The sequence below is a fragment of the Anolis carolinensis genome, chromosome 6, assembly GCF_035594765.1.
Source record: "Anolis carolinensis isolate JA03-04 chromosome 6, rAnoCar3.1.pri, whole genome shotgun sequence".
NCBI lineage: Eukaryota > Metazoa > Chordata > Lepidosauria > Squamata > Dactyloidae > Anolis > Anolis carolinensis.
In genome coordinates, this window is record NC_085846.1 from 102,604,491 (window position 1) to 102,620,341 (window position 15,851).

Below are 15,851 nucleotides of genomic sequence, written 5' to 3' on the forward strand. Positions count from 1 at the left end.
TTTACACAGACCAATTTGTGATATTGTGTTGTTGTTCAATGTATAATCAGTTCATTACCAAATTGGTTTGTTAATGTTTTAGTGTAGATTTCTCATCATTAAGAAATCTAGGCCAGGAGTGTGCTGGTACAGCTGTACCAGAACCTTCTATTTTACTTTCTTGCTGCAAATGTTTGCAGCCATAGGACAGGCCACCTGTCAATCACCATTAAGTTTGGTTCCGCCCCCTGTTCAGGGCTCTGGGAGGGAAGGAGCCATTTTTAAGTTAGTCTCTCTTAGGAAGCTCAGCTGTAGGACATAAACCAGCTCGTCCCGTAAAAGGCTTCCTATTTCAAGACCTCCAGGGATAAAGACCTCCAGGGATAAAGACCACCGGGGTTAAAGACCTCCAGGGATAAAGACCACCGGGGTTAAAGAGCACCAGGGTTAAAGTATACCAGGGATATTGACCGTCCCAGGATACAGAACTACAGCACAGAAACATCTGAAAGCCTCAGCTGGTAGGTCTACTCAACAACCAGACGCACTTGGGAGTTGGCAGTGGGTCCCAGACCAGCTAGGCCCAGATAATAGATAGCCTGGGAGGGGTTATAAGAGGGTTTCACCGTTATTCAAAAGCCTATCGCCTGTCCTGTGGGACAAGACTCCTTGAAGATTTATTATTTGTTTGTCAATAAAGACTTTGTTATTTCTTTAAAGACTTCAAGGCCATCTTTTCAGGAAAACTCCTCAACAACCCTTCTTTTAGGCCCCTGGCTTCCCGCTGGGCGTAAAGCATATGTCCTACATAACAGACAGTCAGTCACAGGCCCAGTGCGTGACAGAACAGGCCCCCTGTTTAAAAAGTTTGGGGATCCCTGCCTTAGAGAGTGTGACTTATTCAAGCTCACTAAGTTGGTTCACATGACTAAGCAGGGATATGAATCGTAGTCACCACTACTCCACATTGGCTCTCTCTCTCTGACCCAATCTACACCAAGTAACATTATGAAATCTTGTATTAAAAATTAGTATTTCAGAATTCACAAAACTGAAGCAACCATAGTTTTTAAAATTCAGAAGAGCATTTTGTTACTTTTGGATTACTGCCTAAATGAGAAATAAAGTCAGTGTGACCAACTTTAATTTGTAATTTGTAAAAAAAAAAAAAAAAAAAATTGTAAAAAGCCCCCACAATGGACAGATTGCTTTGTTGTGAGCATTTAGGAAAATGTGTTGTGTTTGTGTAGGTCCCCCTCTTCCTGTTTAATAGCCCACTAAAAGGGGAAATAAGACCCTCCCCAAGCTTCTGAACAACGCCTTTGCTACCTGGTGAAGGTTATCTAAATTCCTTGGAGTATGCACTGCCAGATTTTATTGGGTTAGAAATGTAGCTTTGCAAGCTGTACGGATATATAGGCAACTATAAATGTTTAGCCTTCCAGCTCATCAGGGAGTGATCGTGAAAATAATACATAACAGAATGAAATTGAGGTCACTTATTTGTAGGTATCTAGGTCTGGTTGTAAAGAGGTCCTACATAGCAGCTCAGACATATAGTCTTTTGGGACAAGAGAGTTCCAAATAGCTACTTCAGTCAACCTCATTATATGGCACATAAAAGAAACAGATATACTCTGGTCTTCATAAAAATGAACCCATGAGAGATTTCTGCTTTCTGCAGGTTCTATTTCCTTCTAGCGGTATATAGATTTCATTGTGTCTTTTCAAAGGATTAAGAAGGATGGACCACTGGTCAATTTCAGTTTAGTCAGGGTTATTTCCTCCCGGTCCCAATGATCTCATTATTAAATGGAAATGGAACAAAATCTACCCCAGAGTAGAAGGTCCAGTGTTGAGAAAAGGAAAAATATAACTCAGCCAAAATCCCCATAGCACTAAATAAAAAAGTAATTAGCTATATCTTGGTGGTTGTGGTGGTGGTATCCCTGAGTATTTGACAATCTATACCAGGAATGAGCAAGCTTCAGCCCTCCAGGTGTTTTGGACTTCAACTCCCACAATTCCTAACAGCCTACTGGCTGTTAGGAATTGTGGGAGTTGAAGTCCAAAACACCTGGAGGGCCAAAGTTTGCACATGCCTGATCTATACATTGTGGCTAAAATTAAATTTAAAAGTCCTAAGATTTTACTACAATCTGTAATTGGTGGATTAATCAACTAAAATTTCAGGGGGTTAATCAGTAGAAGCGTATTTTAACCGATAGACTCAGAATGAAAATCCAAGCTGGGTTTTTTCCCCCAGAGGCTGCTGTGTTGTTAAAAAAAAGATGGAAAAAGATAGAGTTTCCTTTTCATTTCAATTTAATTTTTTAATCTTGATACTGCCTTTCTACACAGCTGTACCCAAAGTGAGTTATAACACAATAAGAGTGGCAGCTTTTGTTTAACAAAAATGTACCTTATTCCATACTTTCTTCACTATCTCTCCAAGGTGCAAAGAAAGGAGACTGCAATCGAACGGATTAATTAAGAGATTAAAAGGCAAAGAAGTGAGCAACTCAAAGTTCTTTATCAGGCTGAAAGCCTTGATTTTTTTTTTACACACATCAAAATGAATGGATTTGCACTGCGAGCACACTTTCCTGTCTAAACTGAAAGAATATGCTCTGACTGTGATAAAGGCAACTAAATACTGTAATTGTCAGTTGATGTGAATGGAAATGGTGTTGCTGTGAAATGTGGATGATTTTTGCACCTGTCAACTGGAAGTCATCACCTGTTCCACTGTGGCAGTTGGCTTGGTCATCATCACACTCGTCCACAAGGTTGCTGTCAGCCGTGGTTGGGACTGAAGTAGGTACTGAAATAAACCCAGTGTGACTCAGTTAAAACACACTCTTGGACCAAAGAGTTGACTCTATGATGAATGCAGTGCGTCTTACAGTAGCAAGACCTTTCACTTTGCACAGGAAACTTTCCTTCCTTTTTATCATCTTCCTATTCCCTGTCCTTCACCTTCCCATTAACATGATCTGTTGTTTTCAAGATGATGACCAGAGAGGAAAGAACAGGGAATCCAGTAAAAGAAAAGCTTATGTGGAGGCAGCAGGAGCTGATACAGCTATTATTGTTGGTATTTGGAAGCTTGGAAATAAACATACTTAGTTTATCTTGGAAAAGATTACTTATTCCTTATTCTTACTAAATTTTAAGTAGGCTAAAATAACAATCTTAGACTTTCAATTTTAAGTTCCACTCAAACCCAGAAATGGTCTCTTCCAACTCTACTATTCTATGATTCTATGATTGGTCCCATTGGTAGAATTAACAGATAATCCAAGTCGAATCTGAATTTATTGTGCCTGTTGTAGAGATAAGAGCTCTCAGCTGAAAAGAGAACAGTATGATCTCCTTATCCACTGACTTGATGTCCTTGGTTTCACTTGCCCATGCTTCAAAAATATTCCTTCTTGGACCTTTTTAGGTCTTCCATGGCTATTATATTGTATGCTTCTATCCTAAGTATGGTCTAATTATAGGTTTTGCTATTATCTGAGGTTTCAGGTATTCATGGGGACACGGGAATGTATCCCTGGTGGGTATGGGGTGATACTGTACTGCAACTCCACTATGTACGAGGAGATGTGTCACCAATGTAATGAATGGTGAACCCCCTGCTAGAGCAAGAGCAACCTGTGTCCAGCAAAAGGCAAAGTCTGGGTTAGGTTTCCTATAATTATGCCAAGATATTTATTTATTTATTTATTTACTACATTTATATCCTGCTCTTCTCACCCCGAAGGGACTCAGAGCGGCTTACAAATCAAATGAACATACAATATATTATTAGCATAGCACAATATAAGCATTAAATTACTATATTGTACTATATCATTGTAATATAATGCTATATTCCACCCCAATTGTCATGGAATATTGTGTTTTGTAATTTGGTAAAGTACTAGAGCTCTCTCACTGAGAATTATAAATGTCCTTGTTCCAGAATTTCATGGGATGTTGCTGTCATAGTGATAGACAGACAGTGGTATATCCTATCTAACAAACATTGAAAAGATGTAAGGGGTATCATAATTATAATAATAATAATGGCTACTAGACAAGCAAGAAACCAAATGTATCTCACTCTGTGGTATCATGAGCAGAACTACATGCAGGAAAGTAATTACTGTCTACAGATTAATCTTAGGTTGTGTAATTACCTTCAATTTCACAGCCCAGTAGTTCCATCCTCAGTCCCAATCCACCATGGGTGGCTCTTTCAGGATAAACACGAATGAATCTGGTTGTTATAGGTTCAAAGGTACGGAGTTCAGGAGTATCATAGTTAGTGTTGCCTTCAAATACCTGCAGAGGGTAGATGCACACACAAACACATTTTGTTTAATAACCACATGGCAAGTGTACAACCTACTAAGATTTTTAATATTTCTAACCTTAACTCCGACTCTCTCCACTTGCCAAGAGGCCGGCACATTTTGGTCGTATTGCAAAGATGCAATTTAATCTTTAGAGATAGTAGGGTAAGACTGATTCCTGTAAAACAAATCCTAGGAAAAGCTATTTGCTTATATGGTTACTACGTTCAGTCCTTTTTGAAGGTGCATGAGAATTAAGTCAACCATAGAGGCATTTTTCATGGACATTATTGCACTGCTGGTATCTCCGCAGCACAAACCTCAGTCAGGATGGAACTAATTTAAGGCCACCCTTTTGAATTTTGCTCTATTAAACAATTAAAATCCATGATCTATTGCATATACAATTTAAAATCTATGCTTTTGATACATACTTTCTTTTTACTTCTTAACATGTCCAAGATCTGATTACAAACCTGACATTCCTCACTCTTCATGTAATCTACTTCTGCAATGTATGAAGCACCCTTTAGTATGTTACAACTCCCACTTTAGAGGTTAATCATATGCATATGACCTATAGCCAGTATTTGATGATACTATCATCAAAATGTAAGTTTTATCAGCGCCGTAATCCTGATGCTGGAATCTCCCAAAATCTTTTGTCTTAATTTACCTGACATTACTGCTTTTGATTCTGTATTATGAGAAATTCTAAATTCTATTCCTGCACAAGCTAGTCAAACCTAGGCTCCTTAGAAATGAAAGATGCACAGAAATATGGAGAAAAGAAATGTAAAACATATGCATATGTTTTACATTTCTTTGAACAAAGGTTGGCTTGATTACAATCACAGTCTTTTGGAATCTAGACTGAAAAAATAATGGCATTTTAGGGAATCTCCAGATTTTAATCTTCCTTCTTCCATACTATACTTTGACAAGCACTTCAGCTGTCATAAACTGAAGTCCTTGAGGAGCAGAACAGCACATTCCTTCTTAATGACCCAGAAACCAAGAAAGTAGGGGACAAAAGAGGGGAAGAAAAAACACCCAGACTGCACTTCCTTTTCATCCATAGTAAATGTGAAAGGGGGGGGGGGGGGTTGTTACAGGAAAAGACCAATTACTGTTCTTATACTTTGTTTGTATTACTAGTTTCTCCATCAAAATGAATGTATAGGAATGCACTAGATTCTAGCAATTCCAGAAATGGCACCAGTTTTGTATATTAATATACTGACTTCTCAAACTATTGTGTCACTATTTATTCACTGTGTTTATCCTTTGGTGATATAGAGAAAGGGTGGATCTACACTGAGGAATTAAAGTTTGACACCACTTGAATTGCCATGGCTCAATGCTATGGAACTATGGGAGCTTTCATTGTGCAGGGTCTTTAGCCTTCTCTGCCAAAGAGTGCTGGTGCCTCACCAAACTACAAACCCCCAGATTCCATAGCATTGTGCCATGGCAATTAAAGTGGTGTTATGTTGAATTAATTCTAAAGTGTAGATGCACCTTAAATCAGAAATGGTAAACCTCTGGTCCATGAGGAAATTTTGACCCACTAAGTCAGCCTATGTGGTCCTTAGGATGATTCTATGCTATGCACTATGCATCCCCGAAGCTCCACCAACTCAAAGGAAAGATCAGGGGAGCAACAGATCCGTAGCTCTAAGGGTCCATCTACAGGGCCCAATTGAGTCATTATGGGGGTGGATGGACCTCATGGCACCCACATGATGCATAGGACTCAGTGCTGGAGAAGGCCATTGAACATGCCCTTGTCCCATATTTTTAAAAGTTGCAGGATGCTCTAGAACTTCCCTGAAGCTTTGGGGCTTGCCTGCATGTTGTGCTTCCTATTCAGAAGCAGCCCAATGTTGTTCACATAGCAATCCTGCTTTCCCTGGGCATGCAATTGTTTTGTGCTGGAAAGGTAATTTCCTATGCAGTAATTAACATTTTTTTCTGTGCAGAAAATAGCTATTTCCTTTGCAGAAAAATGCTATTCACACAGCAATCCCACTACACAAAATAAGCATAAGAATTTAACATTGAAAAAGTTTGCCAACTACAGCCTTTTCTGCACAGAAAATGTTGCTTTCTGTGCAAAACAATTACGTGTGATTTTTACTATTTGCATTTTAAATGTCTCATCCCATTAAGGTTTTAATGCGGACAGAATTCTGGGAAATGTAGTTTGGGTAGGAGAGGACCTCTGTGGCAAAAAATTCAAAAGGCCCTGCCCTAAACTACATTTCTCAGAATTCTGCTCACTTCAGAAGGCAGGGGTTGCCCATGTTAAAGCCCAATGTGATGAGGGTGTATATATTGGTTTAAATCTGTAATTTAAAAGGAAAATTGTTGGATAGTAATTGAAGATGGAAATGCATAAAGGAATAATAAGCCAACATTTGCCAGATTGGGCACTAGAACGAAGGTTGTAGAAACTGGGCTACATTAATTCTGTGTAGTACAACTACTTATTCAGACATAATAAATACTGTGCATTTATTCCAGAAATCCCCATTTATTCAGATATAAACGTATTGAAAAGCTATGTTTAGGACTACAGTCTCAGTGTCTCAAAATCTAATGGAATCAGTCGATTTCTTAAGAGCATTCAGTAAATACATCTCATTAAAGAGGATTGGGAGGGAGTGGTTATTTATCTCTAACTAATTCAGAGTTATTAGGATTTATTTTACAGTCAAATGTTGGTTCAAATATCACAAAAGCCCCCTGTTTTGAACAGGCTTTGAAGTGGAATGCTATTTACAGCATAGGTGCAGGCAATTGTAACTATGGAATCTAGCTTTAATTATCATTTAAACAGCAATATGTAATAATGGAAACTTTTCTATAAAAGGTTTCAGAATGATGTACTGTCACACAGGCACATAATTCAATAGTCATTTAATGGTCCCTTGAATCCTAATTAAACTGAATCATTGTCTTGTGTCAGCTGTGTAGTCTAGACCTATCTGTGATTTAATTATCACTGTTCATTCATATGCACCAATCATTTCAGAATGGAGTAAGGAGAGGAAAGATGATATTATTTCATTTACTGCTAGGTTTATTGGATTCCTTCAAAGACACTGAAAACATATTGATAACAGGGAAAAATGAAGCTATCTTATATTAAATTATGTAATCAAGCATTGTGTTGGTTACTAGTATCCAATCAGGTATTACATCACCAGCCATAAAAATCTAGTCCAGAGCCTGAAAGACTTACATTTTGACTATAACTCCCTGAATCCCTCAGTGGCTAAGATAGATGTGAGATATTGGGAATTATAATCTTAAAGTAACCTTTTCAAGTTTTCATCTACTCCGACTAGTAGTGCCCTTGCAGGGTCTCTGAAGGACAGTTCTTGGCATGTAGATGATCCAATCTCACTTTTTAACTGGTGATGACACAGGTTGAACCCGCTACAGCTGTTCTACCAGTGAATTATCTTACCAAGAAAAAGGGAAGTTTTTAGAGGTTCCAAAAGAGGAATGAGATTGTGGTTCCAGATTATCATAAATAGGACAGAGGGGACATGTCCAATAATAATTGCAAAATACTAAAAGAAGAGGGGAGGTAATGGCAAATGATTGGAAGAGAAAGATTCATGAAGTCTATAGAGAGCTATTAATGCAACCCCCCCCCCCCCAAAAAAAAAACAAAAAACAAAAACCAACCCCAAACATTCCAATATGACTAGGGAGCAGTTTTGTCATTTTAGACTTCAAGTGAAATACTTTGGGAGTTGGTTCAATTCAAAATCCCAAAAGAAAAGTGGACTGTCAACACTCATTAGAAAAGATGTGGAGAAGGACAAAGTCTCAATGTGTGGAAAAAATATTTTGTTCTTGCAATTAGTTCAATGCATTTCAGCCTAACAGGAGGTCTTCTCAAACTCTCAATTGGCAGGGATACGTTTTGGAGACACTCTTTCTGGAATCCCTGTTGGCAGCTTCAAAGTTGTATTCCCTGAAGAAAGTCATTAAATATTACTAAACTTAAATGCATAAGACTAACTGCAAGAATAAAATATTGTTTTCAATACCCTGAGACTGTATCTCCCTTCAATCCAAAACCTGCCAAAGTATGTCTTTGCATCTCAAGGGCCATTTGGTCCATATATTTTATGTGATGAAAAATATACAGAATTATAAAATATGTATTATAAGCCTGAAGCCTGAAATAAATGAAAAAGGAATAAAACCAAACCAACCACAATTTGTCTAGAGAGACTGTAACCACAAACCAAGATAACTTTTTAAACCACTTATTGAAAATTATTGTGAATATGATGTAAAATCACTCTATTTAACATTCTTGCACTTACGTAACCTAACTGGGATTTCTAGATGGAAGTGAATTTAAAGTAAAACACAATTACATGCACTTGGTAAAGGTTCTTTTCACTCATTTCTAAAACTTAAAATGCTTGATGGACATCTTGGGTGACTGAGAGAACCAAAATAATTTAAACATGAGAAAGGAAACTGCAAGCAGGTTTTGCTCTTCCGTAGTTTTCTCTGAAGCATTCTGGAAGGACCAAGATGCTTTGAAAGTTTACAGCTTGCTAATTGTATAGGGGGAACTGGAGCAGAGGAAGGAAGTTCATATTGTGCGAGTGAGGTGTATGGTGCCATTACTCTAGTAGCTCTAACTTTGTACCAAAACAATAGGATTTTCTGGAAAACTTACTTTTGTGTATTTTTACTATAGGTCTAAGCTGAGAGCAACAAAACAGCCCAAACAGTTGTTGGGAGAGAGCATTTATACAGAGGCTGTATACAAGGCCCTATAGAGGTTGCAGTATTCCTGCAGCATCTGTGATGCTGTATGGAAGACATCCTCTTGTGGAAAATTTTCCTACCTCCTTATAAACTCCCTTTTCTTCCAAATAAGTTTAATGGTGGCAGCAAAACTATGCAAAACTTTAAAAAGGCTATCAAAGTGCCAGAACAAATTAGCAGATAGGGTTCAGCATTGTTGATACTAGAACCCAAAGTGTATTCACCACTCTACTAACATGGAAGCCACCAACTGCAGCTGAAGGTAACTTGTAAATTTGTTTAGTGTTATAAAAATATTTTAAAAAATTGATATGGCACGCCTACGGTTTTCATCAGGATTTCACTGTGCTGGTACGAAAGGTTTTTCCCCTGAATAAAAACTGGCTCCACCTCTGCAGTTATTACAGCTACGGGGGAAACAATGCCATTGATACCAGCGGAAGCATTATTTTACATCCTGACAACTGCTTGGGATTTTTTTTTCTTGGAATGACTAAACCTTGCCTCTGCATATGCTATGGCTCCATTGAACATTCCAGTGTTCCTTGGACCACTGCTCTGTGTGTGTGTGTGTGTGTGTGTGTGTGTATAAATTCAGGTGTGGTTGCTAACAATGGCTAGTATCCTGTTCAAGAGTTTCCGAGGTGCTGAATTTTGAGTCAATTGAAAATTATAATAAGACCACTCTCCAAGTCGTGGAAAAAGCTGAGACAAGCAGCTGTAATAGAGTTACTGGTTTTTGGAGTAATACTGACTGAAGCAACAACTGAAGCATCTATCATAATGGAGGATACATGCTATTCAAATAATCACAGAAACACAGAATTGGAAGAGACAACAAGGACCAAACCCCTTCTTTGCAGGAATCAAGACATTCTAGTCCAAGGATTCTCAAACTTTTTCAGCCACGGAGTAAAGGTTTCTCATGGAGCCCCAAGAAAGTTTAATATAGTGTATTATATATTGTGTTATATATAATGTATATATATCAGGCATGGGCAAAACTTTTTGACGTATTGTGTTTTAAAATTTGACAGATGGGCCAGGCCAGTTGCAAATGGATTGAGAGTGTCTGTGTGAACTAATTGAAAAAAAAAAACAACAACCATGAACAAATTCCTATGTACACTGTACATATCTCACTTATAGTGAAAAAAGGAAAGAAAGAACAATACCATATTTAAAATGAAGAACAATTTTAACGAACATGAATTTAACAGCATTTTAGTGGAAGACCCCAGGTGCCATCCAGTCCCACCCCCTTTGCCATGCAGGAAAAGCACAATAAAAGAATCCCTTGAGTGGTGGGAGGGAAATGGGGTAATGGAAGCAAGGAGGCAAGGGAGGCAGGGAATGGGGAGAAGTTGAAAAGAAGAAAGACAGCTTGGAAGGGAGGAGGAAGAAACCACAGAGCCCCTCAGTATGCTTCGCAGAGTCCAAGGGCTCCGTGGAGCACACTTCTGAGAACTACTGATTTTGCTAGTTTAAAAACTCCAAAGAAGTTGATCCCACTGAAGTCCAAGGGAGCTCATTCCATTTGTGAACAGTCTTAGCATCAGAAGGTTTCTCCTAATGTTTAGGTGGAATCTCTTGTCCTGTAGTTTGAATTCATTGTTCTGTGTTCTAATATATGGAGCATCAGATTACAAGCTTGCTCCCTCCTCAATATGACACCCTTTCAATTATTAAAACATGGCTATCATACGGCTTCTTGCCCTCTTCTCCCTAAAACACACCTTTTACCATTGTGGTTGCCCTCATTGCACTTTCTCAGCTTGAGTCTCCTTGAATATCTTGTACAGAAAAATAATGAAAACATTTATTGAACCAACTGTACAGTGCAGCTAGTTGCTACTGCAAAATCTATTGTCTTGTGCTCGACTTCAAGCAAGATAGTGAATAGGCTGCATTTCAATTCAAGAAGCAAAACTACTTTTAATTTATTATTTTAATCAATGTAGTTACCCTTGCGTACAGCCAAGCTCGATTAACATTTTAAAAATACCTAGGTCCTGTTTTAAAATTCACCAGCATCTTAAATCCAAGGAAATTATCAAATTTCCCCATGGAAGAAACATATTTAAATGTGTTGAATATTTTAGTAGGATTATACGTGTTATAAAACATGATTTTTTTTAAAAAAAACTAATCTCTGAAGCTTATTTCTGTAAGAAATTAAAACTCTGGATGGACTTAATGTGTTTGCCAGTGTTCATTTTTGTCAAGACTGGTAGTTTTGACAGTGAAGGCAACTGCCTTGAATTTAATATTGGGAGGCCAAACAGCAGAAGGTATGGCACATCAAAAGCATATGTTGCTCTCTCTTTTCCCCAAGGGTTCGGGAGGATATGTCAAAACAACATGCATTTATTTATTTATTTATTTATTTTACAAAAAACAAGTGGTTAGCTCTCATTGCTAGATTGATTCACTCTTCACACTTTACAGTGAATATTTTACTTGCAGTATCAAGGTCATTTGAAAGCAGACTTGCTTTTGCATTTATTTCCAAGAGAAAATGAGAAGGAGATGAATGCAGCTGTTCTAAACCACCCAGAGTGGTTTAGTGATTGCCAGGTTGGATTGTGGTCATGGAGAACAAGGTTCAAATTCCTATGGAGGTGACCATGGGCCACTGCAAGAACCACACATCATTGTGAGGAGAAAATAAAATAAAATGGGGAGCAGCATTATTCCTGGAGAAGAACAGGGCATAGACATAACTAGTCAATACAATTTGGAAGAGCTAAAACACTCTAATGATATGGCAAAACTGTGTCAACAAACTGTAAGGACGTTTTTGGTGATTTCTTTTGCCGCAAGGGTGAGTGGGTGCGATACAAAATATGAGGAAGGTAGACATCTATGCATGGAAAGTAATAAAGCAGGAATTTGCTTCCATTTACCACTTTAGTTGCTTTAGCTGTATCAGTAAAAATATAAAGCACTCATTGCACACACCATCACAACCCTTCTTAGAGTAATCTTCAAATGTGTAGGTGCATTCATAATAAATATTAATCCTCTGAAATTGACAATGCAAGAATGATCTTGTAATGATCTTCAACATGCCACATGTTTGAGTTAGACTGAAAATAGGCCCTCTGAACAAAAGTTAACTCTGATATTTGACAGAGACATTTCTTCTCATTTGTTTCTTGATGTAACACAACATATAATCCAGCATGTTTACATAAGGCAAAGAAAAATATGGATTTGTTCATAGAATAGCAGGGTGACATACAAGATGCAAGGCCATTGTGATATGATCAGTCTAGACCAATAATTTTAAAATACAAAATCAGAACGGGTATAAAAGACTGGCAAAAGGTGTGCATCTAGATAATTTTCGGAAGACAAGAGAATCCTTTGCCAGGGTCCAAAAGACATGGCTGACTTGAAACCAAACAATTTGTGCTTTGAAGACAAACTCAACTGCAATGTGATGGTCGAAAATCCCAGTGGAAGGCACTCTAAATGAATGCTGAAGTGTTTCCCCCTCTCGCAGAATACCTGCCAATAATCATAAACAATATCTTCTATATGCATCTCATTCCTGTTTTCATCTTCTACACAGCGACAACACTTTGACTCTTTTCTAATTATGCCATAAACGGTCTCATACCAAGACAATTTAGTCCAGCATTGTCTCCTCTGACTACAGCAGCTTTTATATCACTTGCTACCAGATCATTTTAAATTGCAGATGCTAAGCACTGATCCTGGGACTCCCAGCATTCAAAACACAAGTCTGCATGCCAATTTCCACAACTCTTCTTTATCACACACTGATTACAACCTCACCTTAGCCTTCTTTTTGCTGGCATCCATAATCCACTTCCAGTCTGATCCATTGTAGCTGTACCCAAGCTTGAATTTCCTCATGAAGACTTTGTTCTCTCTGTGTTTGCCTCCCTGGACAATGATGCCTCGTACTATCTTCTCTTCACCGAGGTCTATTTGGAGCCATTCCTTTGAATAAGAGTGTGTGGCAGGAGGGGGTAATGCCCATCCTACCCGGCTAGTTATAAGACGGACATTTTCAGGGCTCCAGTTTCTTTCAAATTCATTTGAAGCAGTAATCTGAGAGTCCGTTATTAGACCTGACACCATACCCAGCATGCCAGAGCAAGGATAATCTAAAGAAAAAAGACAAGTGGGGGTGGGAGAGGAGGAGGAAGAATAATGTATTTATATATATAGGGCATTTAAGTGTTCAAAGCACTTTACATGAGCTTTGTAAGTAATTCTTTCAATAATCACATACAATAGATCAGTGGACTGGATGAGATTTGATCTACTTATAGGACAATCATATATCCTATGAATGTGGAGCATTCGATTAATGCTGTGAGCCAGAAACTAAAGGAAGAACTACTTGGCAACATTGGGGGAAAGGTTAGTGGACAATTGCCCCTATCATCTAACTCCATGCTTATCAAGTCCAGAAATATGTACAAATTTATTTATTATTTTATTTATTTACCATACTTGTATCCCGCCTTTCTCAACCCTGAAGGGGGCTCAAGGTGGCCTTACAAAAGCAACAATTCAGTGCCATATGTATACATATATCAATGAATAAACAGAACATTAAAAACCAATTAAAACATAACATTAAAAGCAAGAATTAAAATCACATCATCCATGTCATATTCCAAGGCCAGTCTGAGTCATCATTAAATTCATGTATAGTCTGTTATTGCACTGCTCAAAAGCCTGGTCCCAAAGCCATGTTTTTAGTTGTTTTCTGAAGGTCTGGAGGGAGGAGGCTGATCTAATTTCACTGGAGAATTTCTGAAAATGGCATTGAATTTTAATTGTTTTTGAAGTGTTGCGGTGAGGGTGTTCAATGGATTTGCAGAAATATGTAAAAGTGGGCATCTCTCCTTGGCTAGGTGATCCTACAGCACAATCATTTGCCTGTTTATTCAGGCATAAGTCTCACTGTGCTCGGCAGATTTTATTGTAAGGTAAATCTGCAGAAGACTGCAGCCTTTTTCTATTTATTTCTTGTTCTGTAAAAATATTTGTAAAATGAGAATAATGTCGGTTCCATTTGTAAGAAAAAGGTACCATATTTCTTACCTGTTATTTTGCATCCATATACTTCAAATCTTAGTGATATCCCGGTTTCCCAGCTTGCAGGTTTGATTCGAACAAAACGTGTCAGGACTGGTTTGGGAAATGGTCTGTAAGCGACATCAGTGGGATTGATGTTTCCGATGAACACCTACAGAAAAACAGGAAGCCATAAAAGTACTCTTGAATATATCTTTAAATAAATGATGGTTAATAACAACAAATAGGTTGTAAGGGATACGGGTAAAAAAGCATCACAGTAATTGAGTTCCTGTGACTTGTGAGGACTTTGTTCATGTGTGCTTTTGTTATCAAACTTATGGTGACCCTATTAATGTATTTACTTGTCAAGGTTTATTCAGAAGGGTTTTGGCTTCCTCTGAGACTGAGGGAAAGTCACTTGCCCAAGGACAACCAATGGATTCCCATGCTTGAGTGGGGTTTCAAACCCTGATGTCCATAGTCATAGTCCAATGCTCTAACCTAAGCATGGACACACTTGGGCCCTCCAGGTGTTTTGGACTTCAACTCCCACAATTCCTAACAGCCAGTAGGCTGTTAGGAATTGTGGGAGTTGAAGTTCAAAACACCTGGAGGTGCCAAGTTTGCCCATGCCTTCTCTAACCACTACAGCGCTGGATAAAATGAAAGCCATGACCATATATGTCCTATAAGTAGATCAAATCTCAAGGGTGTTAATGGTTTTTATTCCTGTTTAACTGGTTTTTAACAAACATTCTGTAGTATTTACTTATGAATTGGTATGTGTTTTTAATCTGTCTTTACTTAAAGTTTTGTAAGCTACATATGTCCCAAATTGAGGCAGGATATATACACATTTTCACTGAACTTCTCTCATCAAGTCAGAGAAACCGTAATGCCATACAAAGATAACATGCATCTGTTTTGATCGTTTAAAGAATATCTACAAAAGAAACCCAAATTCCCCATTGACTGAGTTTAAGGAAGGTGAGTAATTTCCTTCTTCATTAAACAATGCTAAACACCAATTTCCTGCTCTTATGCATTTTGCCTTTTATGGATAGTACTTCTTACACCTTCTCCGAGTTTCCTGTTTTGTCCTTTGCACAGAAAGGAATACACCAAAGGAAGTTGGTTATCTCTTCAAACGAACTACAGCCTATCAACCTGTGCACTTAACTTATTCTTCACCTTCATGGCAGAATCAACCCACTTAAAATTATTTGTTCTCTTTTACTGCACTGAATTTTCCATGGCTTGCACCTTCTATATTTGATCTGTTTTTTCCACTACTGTCTTGTTAAGAATGGCTCTTTCTTTCTAAATGGGAAGGAAGTGGCCATGGAAGAATATTAGTATAAATGTCTTGCAAACATTGACTATCTTTACTATCAACCATCTGTTCAAGTTATTAATATTAATTGCACAGGGAAGCTGGGCCAAGGACTGTTCCGTCCCCCAGGACGATGGTTTGCCTTACCTATTGGTCGTTTGTTTGTTTTCCCTCCTTTGCATTTTGTTTCAGCCTCTGGCTGCAAAGCCCAGGAAAAGTGGCTTGGAGTCTGCAAGAGCTGGCTGCAGTTTTCTTTGCAGTGATTGGTCAAAGAGTGCAACATCTTAGGACCGCCCTTTTTACCAGGGTCTAGTCTCCATTTTGGAGTT

At 38.2% G+C, this 15,851-nt stretch overlaps 1 protein-coding gene across 2 annotated transcripts in view; it reads right to left on the reverse strand.

Moving 5' to 3' along the window:
* nrp1 (neuropilin 1) overlaps positions 1-15,851 on the reverse strand; it is a 169,164-nt gene that overhangs the window by 30,625 nt on the left and 122,688 nt on the right. Inside the window, exons 8-11 of one of the 2 annotated variants that reach the window (XM_003221986.4) lie at positions 14,214-14,358; positions 12,930-13,264; positions 4,164-4,308; positions 2,720-2,803 (exon numbers count right to left, since the gene is read on the reverse strand). In XM_003221986.4, the coding sequence (XP_003222034.1) occupies positions 2,720-2,803; positions 4,164-4,308; positions 12,930-13,264; positions 14,214-14,358 (709 nt within the window). Of the gene's footprint in view, positions 1-2,698; positions 2,804-4,163; positions 4,309-12,929; positions 13,265-14,213; positions 14,359-15,851 lie in introns of both variants that reach the window. The other variant, XM_003221987.4, reaches the window with a different exon arrangement.